The 13,686-nt window shown below is 36.0% G+C and overlaps 1 protein-coding gene across 1 annotated transcript in view; it reads left to right on the plus strand.

The window, feature by feature from the left end:
- Positions 1 to 3,109, plus strand: part of ARID4A (AT-rich interaction domain 4A) — a 58,830-nt gene extending 55,721 nt beyond the window's left edge. Inside the window, exon 24 of the mRNA XM_032622098.1 lies at positions 1,240 to 3,109. Within this exon, the coding sequence (XP_032477989.1) occupies positions 1,240 to 1,343 (104 nt within the window). The 3' untranslated portion in view covers positions 1,344 to 3,109. The remainder of the gene's footprint in view (positions 1 to 1,239) is intronic.
- The last annotated feature ends 10,577 nt before the right edge of the window (positions 3,110 to 13,686 follow it).

Raw genomic sequence — 13,686 nt, forward strand, 5'->3', positions numbered from 1 at the left:
GCAAGAAGTCTTTACAGCATTTTTAAACACAGAAAGAAGAACAAATTAACAAATTGAGCTTTTCTTCAGAGAACCTTCAACAGCTTTGAGTTTCCTAAAGGTCATATAAGTTCACACAACTAAAAAGATGATTTTCTTATAGTCTTCTTCCCTTTTTTGTTTTCTTAATTTTTTGTGTGTGAAGTGAGTTATTAAAGTGAAACATTGAGTGACTTCTAGCACACATATTAGAATTTGTAATAATGAGTTACATGTCATTTTGGCAGTACACACATTGAGGAATGTATACTTAAACAAAAATTAAGACTTTAAGTAAAATAGAAATAATTGGGCAAAGATTAGCAGGAGATAGGAGGGCCCTGCAAAGAAAAAAGTAAAAACTAAAAAATGACAGAGCACCTGATGTATAGAGTAATGATCTTTAATCCAAGCTCCATGCTCCTGGAGAGTTTTGTTAAAGTCATTTGAAGACTTTTTCTAATCACTCACCCACATTTCCATCCTGATCCCATGATTCTGATACCTAACTTAGATTACTCCTTCTTGCTTATGAGAGTTTTGTGTCCATTGGGTATATTGGGACAGGATAAAGATAGGAAGCCCAATGGTTAGCTGGTTAAAAGAAATTCTCTAGGATAAGTGAATTCTTTTATGGTCCTATAACCCAGAGATAAAGCAGGAATTTGCTATAGTGAAAATTTATCTCAGGTTGATCTCGTTTCTGATTTGGGACAAGGTGAGTTTCTTTCAGGGATCTTTCAAGTAGGGATTTAAGATTTTTTTTAATTTTTATTTTTGCGGTACGCGGGCCTCTCACTGTTGTGGCCTCTCCCGTTGCGGAGCACAGGCTCCGGATGCGCAGGCTCACGGGCCTAGCCGCCCCGCGGCATGTGGGATCTTCCCGGACCAGGGCACGAACCCGTGTCCCCTGCATCGGCAGGCGGACTCTCAACCACTGCGCCACCAGGGAAGCCTGGGATTTAAGATTTTATATCTCTTTAGTCTTTACATTTTCTGGTGCCTTTTTTGAACTGAGTTACTTAAGTGATGAGAGACTGATTCCACGCAATTGAACCAAACAAAATTTTTGCTGACAAAATGTTGTTATTCCTTCATGCACCATTTAAGAGGACTATAATTGAAGTGAATAATGTTAAGAAATTTATTTTTGATTTGCCGGTGGCTGGGTATCTTTGTGTGATAGTTGTCGGGTCTAATGTAGCTTCTTTGATCCTACAGTGTCTCATGCAGGAGCCTCCATGTCATCTGCTTCATCAGACACTGGAATGAGTCCCTCCTCATCATCTCCCCCACAGAACGTACTTGCTGTAGAATGCAGGTGATAAATGTTTTCTCTGCCTTCCCAGCAGTTTGCTGCCAAGGACATAAATCCCAAATCCCTGAAATACAACCACAGAAAGCACTCAACTGGTTTGACATTGCTAAGTATATCCTGTACACTTTTCCAGGCTGGATTGTATCTATTCCCTTCTCTTTTCTTTTTTATTCTGTTGCAAGAAAAATAAGCTGATTAATAACTGAAGTTTAGGCAGCCTGCCATATTTGTCATAATTTTTCCTTTTTAATTTTTTTTTCGTTTTTTTGTGAAGATAGAAAAAGGGCACTTAGCAAATTTGAATTTGTATAATAAAGCTTTCAGGTGTTATAGAAATCATAGACAAGCAAGTGCACATGATAAACATCAAAATATCCAGCTAAATAGTTACTGCTGCACTTTCACTGAGATGTATTTGAACACTTGGTGAGTAGGGGGTTTATGTTGTGTTTTTTTATTGTTGTTGTTTTTCTGGGTTTTTTTGTTTGTTTTTTTTTTTGTGGAAGCACTTGCTATTTAGAACTGCCAAAGTATATGTTCAGCAGTGTGCCCAGGTTTAAGGTGTAAATGGGACAAAATAAATTGTGAAAGGAAGTGTAGTTGACTGAAAACTACAGTTGTAATAAGTCTTCCACTTTTTATAGGATTTTTGAGCACACAATTATGCAAATATTTTAATGTTTATTAATGTTTACAGTGGAATTGTGAATAAGTTTTCAGTGGACTATCTTATCCCTTGACAAAAATATTTTGTCTTTTTTCTATGTAATTTCAGAGTTTTTATTTTGTTACAAAAAGACAAAAATGAAATATATAACAACAATGAAGTTATTTAACAAGATTTCTAAAGCTGAAAATTTTGTGTAAAATAAGGTATTATCTTGCAACTTGTTAAATATATTTATTCAGACATTGGATGTTGTATTTTTATGTATTTTTTAAAATATTAATAAAATTGAAAAAAAGAAAATTCTAGGTTAATTCACTCTTCAAATGACAATAGCTCTCAGCTGTCCCTTTTACAGGAGGTTGCATCCAGCGGCTTTGCCTGTACTGAAGGGAGTCTGTCTCAGTCCTTCAAACAGTGTAGAACTATAAATGGGCATCTGGATCATTAAAGTATGTCCTTGTTTAGAAACTTTGGCAGTCCTAGTACTTAAACTGTTTTGAGGATCAAATTTTTGGTTGCCCTTAAGATATTTTGTCACAGTTTTTATGTTTGCTATACTGCCGAATAAATTTATATCTCCCAAAGTTGAGATGCAACAACTAAGTAAAGCAATTATGTATGCTTTGTTTGTGAATTGTTTCACAGACTGATACATTTTGTAAATAATTCTTCCAAAACCATGTATTTAAAGCAGTTTTGCCATATACATTATGTAAAAAGGTGATTTTTTAAAATCAGTTTTTAAATTCATGTTTGTACATTGAAAGGGTTTTTTTTTAAACCTTCTTTCCTGTGTTTAATATGCGTAGAGTAATAACCTAGATGCTCTAGACTGTATATCAGGATCTGATTTACAAGAACAGAGTCAGAGCCAAACACTAGTGATGGCATAGCATTAATGAAATCATTGTTTCTTAATTTCATTTTACCACATTGTGAACTTGTGATTCAGATTCCTTCCATTTTCGCAGAGAATTAAAAACAAAAAAGTACTCTTGTAAAATGCACTTTTCTGTCTTTTCTTTGCAAAGCAGTAGTATTTCAATGTAAAATAAAAACGGAGCTCAGTGGGCAGTATTAATAAAGGCCATGTTTTAAACATAGGCTTTATATTTTTAGTTTTCATTTAAGTGATTGTTTTTTTCCCCTAAGTGCAAATAACTCACAGCTGGAAAACCATACTTCATAAAACAAAGCATATTCAATATATTCTTCAGTCTCTACAATTAAATATTTCTAGTACTTAATTATAAAAATTTTAAAAGTGTGTCATTCAAATACAGTTGGAACTAGGAGGCAACTTTAGATTCATACATTAGATATTTTAATGATGTATCAGCTTGAATATTGTCCTTTCTAATCAATATAAATCTGATAATGATGTACTGGGATCTTGCTACAGAGAGTAAAATTATAAATTCATTGAATGGGTATATGGACACTTAAAATCCTTTTATTCTGGGGGGCTGGAAAGGATTATGAAAGTTACTGAATTTTGTAAGGATATTGACTAGGTATTAAATTCAAATATTGACCATAGTTTGAGATTAGCTAAATTTTGAGTAGATAGCTCTTGCATATGACTAAAAAAATAAAAATATACTCTTTAGTATCTAAAATGGAAGGTGCTATCTATAAAATCAAGTTATTTGAAGATTATTTGGAGATTTCTGTTTTAATATTCCATGTGTGCTTTTATTATTGTTTATGTTAAATTTCTAGTTTTCCTGCCCTTCACTAAGAAAGATGTTCGTATCTAGCACATATATGCTATGTCTTCTACGAAATTGCTTTTAATTGGAAATCTTTATGCATCATGCTGTTAAATTTGCTTATATACCTTTCTTATACGCCCTGTAGTATAACATAGCTATCAACATTGTGAAAGCATTTGAAGCTATATTCAACCATACGTTTTAGAATTCAGTCATCAAAAATTTATGAATTTTTGATCATCAAAAATTTACTGGGTATCTTTGACGTGCCAGGCATTGTGCTAAGGCTCAGGAGACCTAACAGTGAACATGAGAGAAAAAAGTCCCTGTATTTGTGGACTGCATAATCTAAAGAGTTATATGTTAAACAATTATCCCATGTAATTCTTTTTTTAATTAATTAATTAATTAATTTTTGGCTGCATTGGGTCTCCATTGCTGCGTGCGGGCTTTCTCTAGTTGCAGTAAGCAGGGGCTACTCTTTGTTGCCGTGCATAGGCTTCTCGTGGTGGCTTCTCTTGTTGTGAAGCATGGGCTCTAGGCACACGGGCTTCAGTAGTTGTGGCGCGCAGGCTCAGCAGTTGTGGCTCACGGGCTCGAGAGCACAGGCGAAGTAGTTGTGGCACACGGGCTTAGTTGCTCTGCAGCACATGGGATCTTCCTGGACCAGGGCTCGAACCCGTGTCCCCTGTATTGGCAGGCGGTTTCTTAACCACTGCGCCACCAGGGAAGCCCCCATGTAATTCTTAACTGCAGGTGTGATTAGCATATGAAGATATGGTGTGCCACGAGAAAACGATACAGAGCCCAACTAGTTTGAAGGCAAAGATGGTCGGCGAAGACTTTGCAGAGAAAGCAACAGTAAAACTGGGCCCCAGTGGGGATTATAAATTGGTTAGACGAATGGGAGGAGCGATATGGTGAGTAAAATGCTCAGGCACATTTAGGAGGAGAAATTGGTGGTAAGAGAACAGACCTGAGGCAGAAGAAGCAGGAGCCAGGTAAAGCAGAGTTATCCAGGCATTGCCTAAATCTTATACCTGCCGACCTCGGCCTCTTGCTCCTTCTGTCCCCCCCACCCCATCCCTACTTATCCAGAGCCATTTCAAGAGCCACTTTTCCAGGAAGCGTTTGCTGACTTCTTACCACCCCCCAGAATATCACACTCTTTTATGCTCTAATAGTATTTTTAATCTGTATTATTTTACTTGACAACTCACCTTGTATTGAATATATTGCATTTACTTATGCCTGTGTCTTTCTACCCTACTAGATGTTTAGTTCCCTAAGTACTCCTCAGTCACAGGGGTATCCCACAAAGTGCCTGGTCCGGCATCTAACGTATAGTAAGATGGTCAAAAGCTATCTTTACTTAAATTGAGAAAAATTACTTTTGAATTGCCATTGTATTTTTACCAGTGATCCTTATGCACAAAGTCAGACATTTAAAAGTTGTCTTTGGTGTTCTTTTCATAAAGTGATTTAAAAGTATCATTTGAAAAATGTAAAACTTGTTTAACAGTCTAATCCCCAACTTAAAATATTCTTAAGCTGATGAGTTCTTTTCCCTCCTCTCCTTGTTTCTTATTCCCTTCCCTCTTCCATTACTGTCATGCAGTTACAGACAGACTTTTGTTCCATTACAGGAAGACTACAGTATGTGATAGCATTCATCATTAGTGAAGGTTGAATGACTTTTAAAATGGAGTTTGCACCAATAGGGAATTTCTAACAAATACATACTTGGTGTTTTCAGCATACAAATATTTTTTTAGTCCTTCACATTTACTAACAAAATCAAATGTTGTTTTCCATGTTGAGAAGGACAACCAAACCTTTTTATTCATAGAGACCCATTATATCTTTTTAAACAGAATAAGAAGGGCAGTGTTTATAATTTTGGAATTTGTAGTTAACATAATTATGAAGCCATCTTCATTTTGTAATCTATACCATGCAAAATTCATTTTAAAAAGTTCTACTTTTGAAAAACTTAAGGAACTTCCATGTAAATATAATAAATGATTACTCTTCACAGGTAATTGGATTTCTTCTCAAGGCTAAGTTACATTAAACAAGACAATCTGATTCAAGAGTCTCACCAGTTTACGGTTGCCAGATTTAGCAAATAAAAATACAGGATACCCAGTTAAATTTGAATTTTAGTCAAACAACAAATAATTTTTTAGTATAAGTATGTCTCATGTAAAAATTGTTATTTATCTGAAATTCAAATTTAACTGGGCATCCTATATTTTATCTGCAAATCCCACAACTAGTTCCTTTACTGTTATATTCCAGTACATGTTATCCTCTAGAGAACCTTGGTCTCTGATGGAGGATAATAAACTGCTGAAGTTTCCCTTGGTTTCCAACGATGAATGGTCCTGGGAAGTCCATAAGTGATTTCTAGAATTAACCATTTCTGTGATGCAGTCATTATCTCCACAATTGGCCCTATAATAGCTAAGTTTTAACAAGATAGTTGTGAACACAGATTTTACTGGTAGTGTTCCTTTGATGGGGCACCTTTCCCACCAGTTGCTAACTGCTCTCAGAAATTCTCTTTGATCCTTATCCAAACCTACTCTTAAATAAAAACCTAAACTAAATCTGACTGCATTAAAATTAAAAACTTCTCTATGACAAGACATTTAATAATTATGAATAGAGCCACTGTAAATATTCGTTTCTCGGGTAAACACCTAGGAGTAACTTTTGTACGACCATACCATTTTGCATGCCCACCAGCAACACACGAGAGTTCCAGCTGTGCTACGTCCTTGTCAGCACTGGATATTGTCAGATGTTTTTGTTTTTTAGCAGTTCTAATAGTTGCGATATTTAGAAGGGTCAAGTGATTTGCCCATGTTCAAACAGTTAGCTAAGTTATAAATGACTGCTTATAAATCCTACTGAGCAGAATCCCAGACCCTGTAAGTTCTCCTTAACCATACCAAGTGTTGGGGAGGATGCAGAAGAACTAGAATTCTCTTACCCAGCTGGTGAGAATACAAAATGGTACAAATACTTTGGAAAATTTTTGGCAATTTGTTAAAAATTTAAACATATGACCTAGCCATTCCACTCCTAGATATTTAGCCAAGAGAAATGAAAGCATGTCCACATATAGCAACTTTAGTAATAACAAATACTTAAAACAATCCAAATGCCCATCCACTGGTGAATGGATTAATAAATTATTGCATATCCATACAGTGGAATACAACCCAGCGGTAAAAAGGAACAGATGATACAGGCAACAAATTCGATGAATCTCAAAATAATTATGCTGAGTGAAAGAAGCCAGTCAAAAAAGAGTACACACTTTGACTGCACTTATATAAAATTATAGAAAATACACATTAGAGCGACGGCAAGTCATTGGGGTTCTTGGAAAGTTGGTGGGGGTCGTGGCGTGGGTGGCCTGGGAGGGAGAGATTACACAGGGGCCAAGGAAACATCTGGGGGTTACGGTTGTGTTCATTATTTTGGTGGTTGTGATAATGGTTTCATGGGTGTACACATATGTGAAAATTAATGAAAGTGTATACTTTAAATGTGTGCAGATTGAATGTAAAGGAAAACAATCTTCTAAAACAAAAAAGCATAGGGAACATGCAAACCCGAAGTCACTGTGGTTGGCTAGTACAAAACTCAAGTATAATCAAGTCAGTGATTTTTTTTTAGCCTGGGGAAAGCAAGGAGAGGTTTGTGCTTTTTCCCCACCTACATATGTTATGACCCTTTTGAGGTTCCTTCATCTGACCAGAAATCTTAAGATCTTCCTGCTAACATAGGTAAAATAGACCCAGTATATTATTTTTCAGTGTTGAGTATAAATAGAAATCCTATTTTTCATAATTTACTGAAGCTAATTTATGTAACCTTTTCCTCTAATTTCTGAACATTTCTCAAATATCTTTTTGAAACACTGATGCTATTAAATTGAATATTTTACTGTAACTTTGAGTAGTCACTCTTGAATTAGATTTTATGTGACCTTCATTTCTTGTTACTAGAGTTTATACTGTTTCATCCTGTTTAAGTTGCTAGTTTAATATCCCAAGATTCCTGCCTTATAGTTTTATTATACTTTCTCTGATTCACTGTGTCCTCAGCCTCCATCTGTTTTCTTCATTGTTTCAAGGTTCCTTCTCTCCTCAGTGCCAGTCACCTGCCTCACCTCCCTTTAGCCTTCTCTTGGAACACATCCTCAAGCATTTAACCTGGCCTCTGGCAATTTTGCTGATTTGTATCTTACTAGCCCTAAATAATTGACCTAAGAGATAAGGAAATGGTTAATGTCTAAAAGAGAGTAATAATATTAAAAGGACTTTACATGCAGAAATCAATGGGTTTTTTTTTTCATTCATTGGATCAGTAGAGTGCTTTTATACCATGTACTGCTCTGGTAGAGTAGGATTTTAGCACAATGGACTCAATTTGCCAATAATAGGCTTCAAAAATAAAGAATTATCTTTAAAATTGATAAGCCTCTAACCAGGCTGATTAGGAAAGGAAATAGAGAAGACACAAATTACCAATGTCAGGAATGAGAAAGGTGGCATCACTGCAGATTGTATCTATAGCTATTATAGGGATAATAAAGGAATACTATGAACATCTCTATGCTAATAAATTCAACAACTCAGATGAAATAGAAAAATTCATTGAAAGACACAAATTTCCTAAATTTACTCAAGAATAAATATATAACCTGATTAACCCTATATCTGTTATCAAATGGAATTAATGTTTAAAAACCTTCCCACAAAGTAAAGGTCCAGCTTCACCATGAATTCTACCAAACATTTAAGGAATACATAATACTAATACTAATTAAAGGAAGACATAATACTAATTCATCAAACTCTTCCAAAAAATTGAAGATGAAGGAATGCTGCCAATTCACTTTATGAAGCCAGCTTTACTCTGACACCAAAACCAGATATTGCAAGGAAGGAAAACTAAAGACCAATATCCTTAATGAATATGTATGCAAAAATTCTAAACAAAATTTTAGCAAATAAAATCCAACAACATTAAACGGATAATACAACATGGGCCAAGTAGGGTTTATCTCAGGAATGTAGGGTTGGTTTGATATTCAAAAATCAATATAATTCAGCTTATTAACAAATTAAAAAAGAAAAACCATCAGATGCAGAAAAGGCATTTGACAAAACCCAACATCCGTTCCTGAAAAAAAAGCTCAACAAACTGGGAATAGAAGGCAACTTCCTCAAACCGATAAAGGACATCTGTGAAGAACCTACAGTTAACATCATACTTGATGATGAAACACTGCATTATTTTCTCCAAGATTAGGACTAAAACAGGGAGAGCTACTCTCACTACTTCTATTTAACACTGTATTGGAGGTTCTAAAGCATTCAAGAAAAAAGAAATCAGAGGCATTCAAACTCGTGAGTTTAGCAAGGACGTAGGATGCAAGATTATAAAAATCAATTGTATTTCTATGTACTAGCAATAAATAATCAGAAATTGAAATTTTAAAAATATCATTTACAATAGCATAAAAACATGTTACAATGAATCTGACAAAGGATGGAAAGAACTAAACTGAAAACTACAAAGAATTGCTGAGATAAAATAGAGACAATCTGGGCTTCCCTGGTGGCGCAGTGGTTGAGAGTCCACCTGCCGATGCAGGGGACACGGGTTCGTGCCCTGGTCCGGAAAGATCCCACATGCTGCAGAGTGGCTAGGCCCGTGAGCCATGGCTGCTGAGCCTGTGCGTCCGGAGTCTGTGCTCTGCAACGGGAGAGGCCACAACAGTGAGAGGCCCACGTACCGCAAAAAAAAAATAATAATAAAATAAAAATAGAGACAATCTATGAGGACATGTACCTTGTTCATGGGTCATAAAACCTAATATTGTTAGGAATTTTTTTGCTTCTCAAATTTAATGTAATCCCAATCAAAACACCAGGAGGCTTTTTTGTAGAAATTGATAAGCTAATTACTAAATTCATGTGGAAATGAAAAAAACTAGAATAGCCAAATCATCTCGAATAAGAGCTAAGTTGGCATATGGGAACATATGTATATGTATAACTGATTCACTTTTTTATAAAGCAGAAACTAACACACCATTGTAAAGCAATTATACCCCAATAAAGATGTTAAAAAAAAAAAACTAAGTTGGAGGCCTAATGCTACTGATTTCAATAATTATTATAAAGCTATAGTAATCAAAATGTTGTTTTGGAACAAAACAGGGAGTCCAGACCCATAGAACAGAATAGAGAGTCTGGACTCACGGAACAGAAAAGAGAGTCCAGAAATAAGCCTCCCATATATGGACAATTGATTTTTCATAAAGGTGCAAAGACAATATAATGAAGAAAGGACGGTCTTGTTAAAGAAATGGTGCTGGAACAATTGGACATCCATATGCAGAAAAAATGAACTTGGAGCCATACCTCACACCATATACAAAAACTCAGAATAGATTACAAAACCTAAAACCATAACACTTTAAAAAAGAAATCAGGAGAAAATCTTTGTGACCTTGTGCGTAACTGGGTTAGGTAAAGACTTCTCAGATACAACACCAAAAGCACAATCCATAAAGGAATAATTTGATAAATTTGACTTCATTAAATTTTAAAACTTTGGCTCTTGAAAAGACATTGTTAAAAGAATAAAAAGACAAGAAACAAACTGGGAGAAAATATTTGCAAAGCATTTATCACGTAAGGGACTTGTATCCAGACTATGTAAAGAACTCTAAAAACTCAACAGTAGAGAGCAAACAATGCAATTAAAAAAAAAAAAAGACTAAATATTTGAACACACACTTCTCCAAGGAAGATACATGAATGTCAAAGAAGTACATACAAATGGTGTTCATCAAGAGAATGAGAAGGCAAGCTATAGACTGGAGAAAATATTTGCAAAAGACATACTTGATAAAGGACTATGTCTTAGTCTGTTTGGACTACTATAATAAAAATATCATAAACTGGGTGGCTTAAAAACAAATAACTTATTTCCTATAGTTCCAGAGGCTAGGGATTCTAAGATCAAGGTGCCAGCATGGTCCAGTGAGGGCCTTTTGGAGTAGAAAGGGATGGGTTGTTCTGTGGGGCCTCTTTTATAAGGGCACTAATCCCAATCTTGAGAGCTCCATCCTCATGACCTAATCACCTCCCAAAAGCCCCACCTCCTAATACCATCATTAGGAATTAGGATTTTAACATAAGAATTTTGGGTGGACACAAACGTTCAAGTCATAGCAGACTTATCCAAAATAAACAGAACTCTTAAAACTGAACAATAAGAAAATGAACCACCAGATTTGAAAATGTGCTGAGGCCCTTAACAGACACAATCATCGAAGAAAATAAACAGATGGCAAATAAACACATGAAAAGATGCTCCACATTATATGTCATCATAGAAATGCAAATTAAAATAATGAGATATATGACTACACATCTAATTAGAATGCAAAAATTCAAAACGCTGACAATACCAAGTGTTGACAAGAACGTGGAACAAGAGGAACTCTCATTCATTGCTGGCGGGAATGCAAAATGGTACAGCCACTTTGGAAGACAGTTTGGCAGTTTCTTACAAAGCTAAACATACTCCTACATATGATCCAGCAATCCTGCTCCTTAGTATATACTGAAATGGGTTGAAAACATGTCCACACAAAAACCTGCCCAGATGTTAATAGCAGCTTTATTTATAATTGCCAAAACTTGGAGGCTTCCAAGTCCTTTAGTAGGTGAATGAATGAACTGTGGTACATCCAGACAATGGAGTATCATTAAGCACTAACAGAAATGTGCTATCAAGCCATGAAAAGACTTGGAAAAGGCTAAGTACTATATGGTTCTAAGTATATGACATTCTGTAAAAGGCAAAACTATGGAGACAGTAAAAAAAATTAATGCTTGCCAGGGGTTGGGGAGAGAGAGGGATGAACAGGTGGAGTGAAGAGGATTTTAGGGCAGTGAAACTATTCTGCATGATACTATAAGGATGGATACATGTTATTATACCTTTGTCAAATCATTATACATTTGTACAACACCAAAGGTGAACTGTAATGTAAACTGTAGACTTTGGGTGATAATGATGTGCACGTAGGTTCATTGATTATAACTAATGTGCCACTCTAATGTGGGAGGGAGGAGTTTGTGCTTGTGTGGGTTCAGGGGGTATATGGGAACCCTCTGTACTTTTCAATCAATTTTCCTGTGAATCTAAAACTTCTCTAAAAAAATAAAGTCTTTTTAAAAAGTGTTCAATATCATTAGGCATTAGGGAAATACAAGATAAAACCACAGTGAGAATCCACTACCTGCCTATTATGTTAAAATTTAAAAAGGTTGACCATACCAACTGTTGGCAACAATATGGAGGAACTGGAACTCTCATATACTGGTGTAGCCATTTTGGAAAAATGTTTGGCAGTTTCTTAAAAAATTAAACAGACTCCTACCATATGATCCAGCCATTTCACCTTTAGGTATTCTTAAGAGAACAGGAAAGATGTGTCATATAAAGCCTTGTATACAATTGCTTGTAGCAGCTTTGTTTTTTCTTAATCCTTTTAATTTTATTTTTGTAAGCGCTAGTCTTTTTTTTTTCTTCTCTTTTTAAATTTTGGCCATACCGCACAGCTTGCAGGATCTCAGTTCCCTGACCAGAGATTAAACCTGGGCCACGGCAGTGAAAGCCCGGAATCCTAACCACTAGACAACCAGGGAACTCCCTCAGCTTTATTTGTAATAGCCCAAAACTGGAAATAATCCAAATGTCCATCAACAGATGAATGGTTAAACAAATTGTAGTATATCCATAAAATCAAAACTATTTACCAATAAAAATGAACTACTGATAAAACAACATGGATAATCATTATGCTGATTGAAAGAAGCCAGACAATAAAACAGTACACATTGTATGATTCCATTTAGAGTCGATTCTGGAGAAACATGGGTTTGAACTGCCTGGGTCCACTTACACATATTTTTCTCAATAGTAAATGCTATAGTACTACACAATCTGAGGTTGGTTGAATCTGAGGATGTGAAACTACGCATACAGAGGGCAGACTGTAAGTTATACAATTTTTGACTGCGCAGAGAATTGGCACTGCTAACCCCCCCACTTTGTTCAAGGGTCAACTGTATATAATAATCTAGAAAATGCAAACTATAGTGACAAAGCAGAGGATGGTGGGGGAGGCAGGGAAGGATAAGCGGAAGAACAGATTAAAAAAAGGGGCCAAGGAAACTTTTGGGGATGATGGATATGATTATTATTTTGATTTTGGTGATGGTTCATTGGATGTATACATATGTCAAAATGCATCGAATTGTACATTTTATTTTTTTAATATTTATTTGGCTGCGCTGGGTCTTAGTTGCAGCATGTGGGATCTTCAGTTGCGGCATGTGGGATCTTTAGTTGTGGCTTGTGAACTCTTAGTTGTGGCATGTGGGATCTAGTTACTGGACCAGGGATCGAACCCAGGCCCCCTGCATTGGGAGTGGAGAGTCTTAGCCACTGGACCACCAGGGAAGTCCCAAATTGTGCACTTTAAATATATGGAATTTACTGTATACCAATTATAACCTCAATAACGCTGTTCAAAAGAAAGAGAGCGATCATCCATCATAGAACAATTATTAATGCTATCTCAATTTTGAAAAAGCTTTACTGGAATTCTTTTTTTTTTGACTGCATTGGGTCTTCATTGCTGCGTGCAGGCTTTCTCCCTAGTTGTGGTGAGCAGGGGCTACTCTTCCTTGCGGTGCACAGGCTTCTCATTGTGGTGGCTTTTCTTGTTGCGGAGCACAGGCTCTAGGCGTGCACAGGCTTCAGTAGTTGCAGCACGAGGGCTCAGTAGTTGTGGCTCATGGCTCTAGAGCGCAGGCTCAGTAGTTGTGGTGCATGGGCTTAGTTGCTCCATGGCATGT

The sequence above is a fragment of the Phocoena sinus genome, chromosome 2, assembly GCF_008692025.1.
Source record: "Phocoena sinus isolate mPhoSin1 chromosome 2, mPhoSin1.pri, whole genome shotgun sequence".
Taxonomy (NCBI): domain Eukaryota; kingdom Metazoa; phylum Chordata; class Mammalia; order Artiodactyla; family Phocoenidae; genus Phocoena; species Phocoena sinus.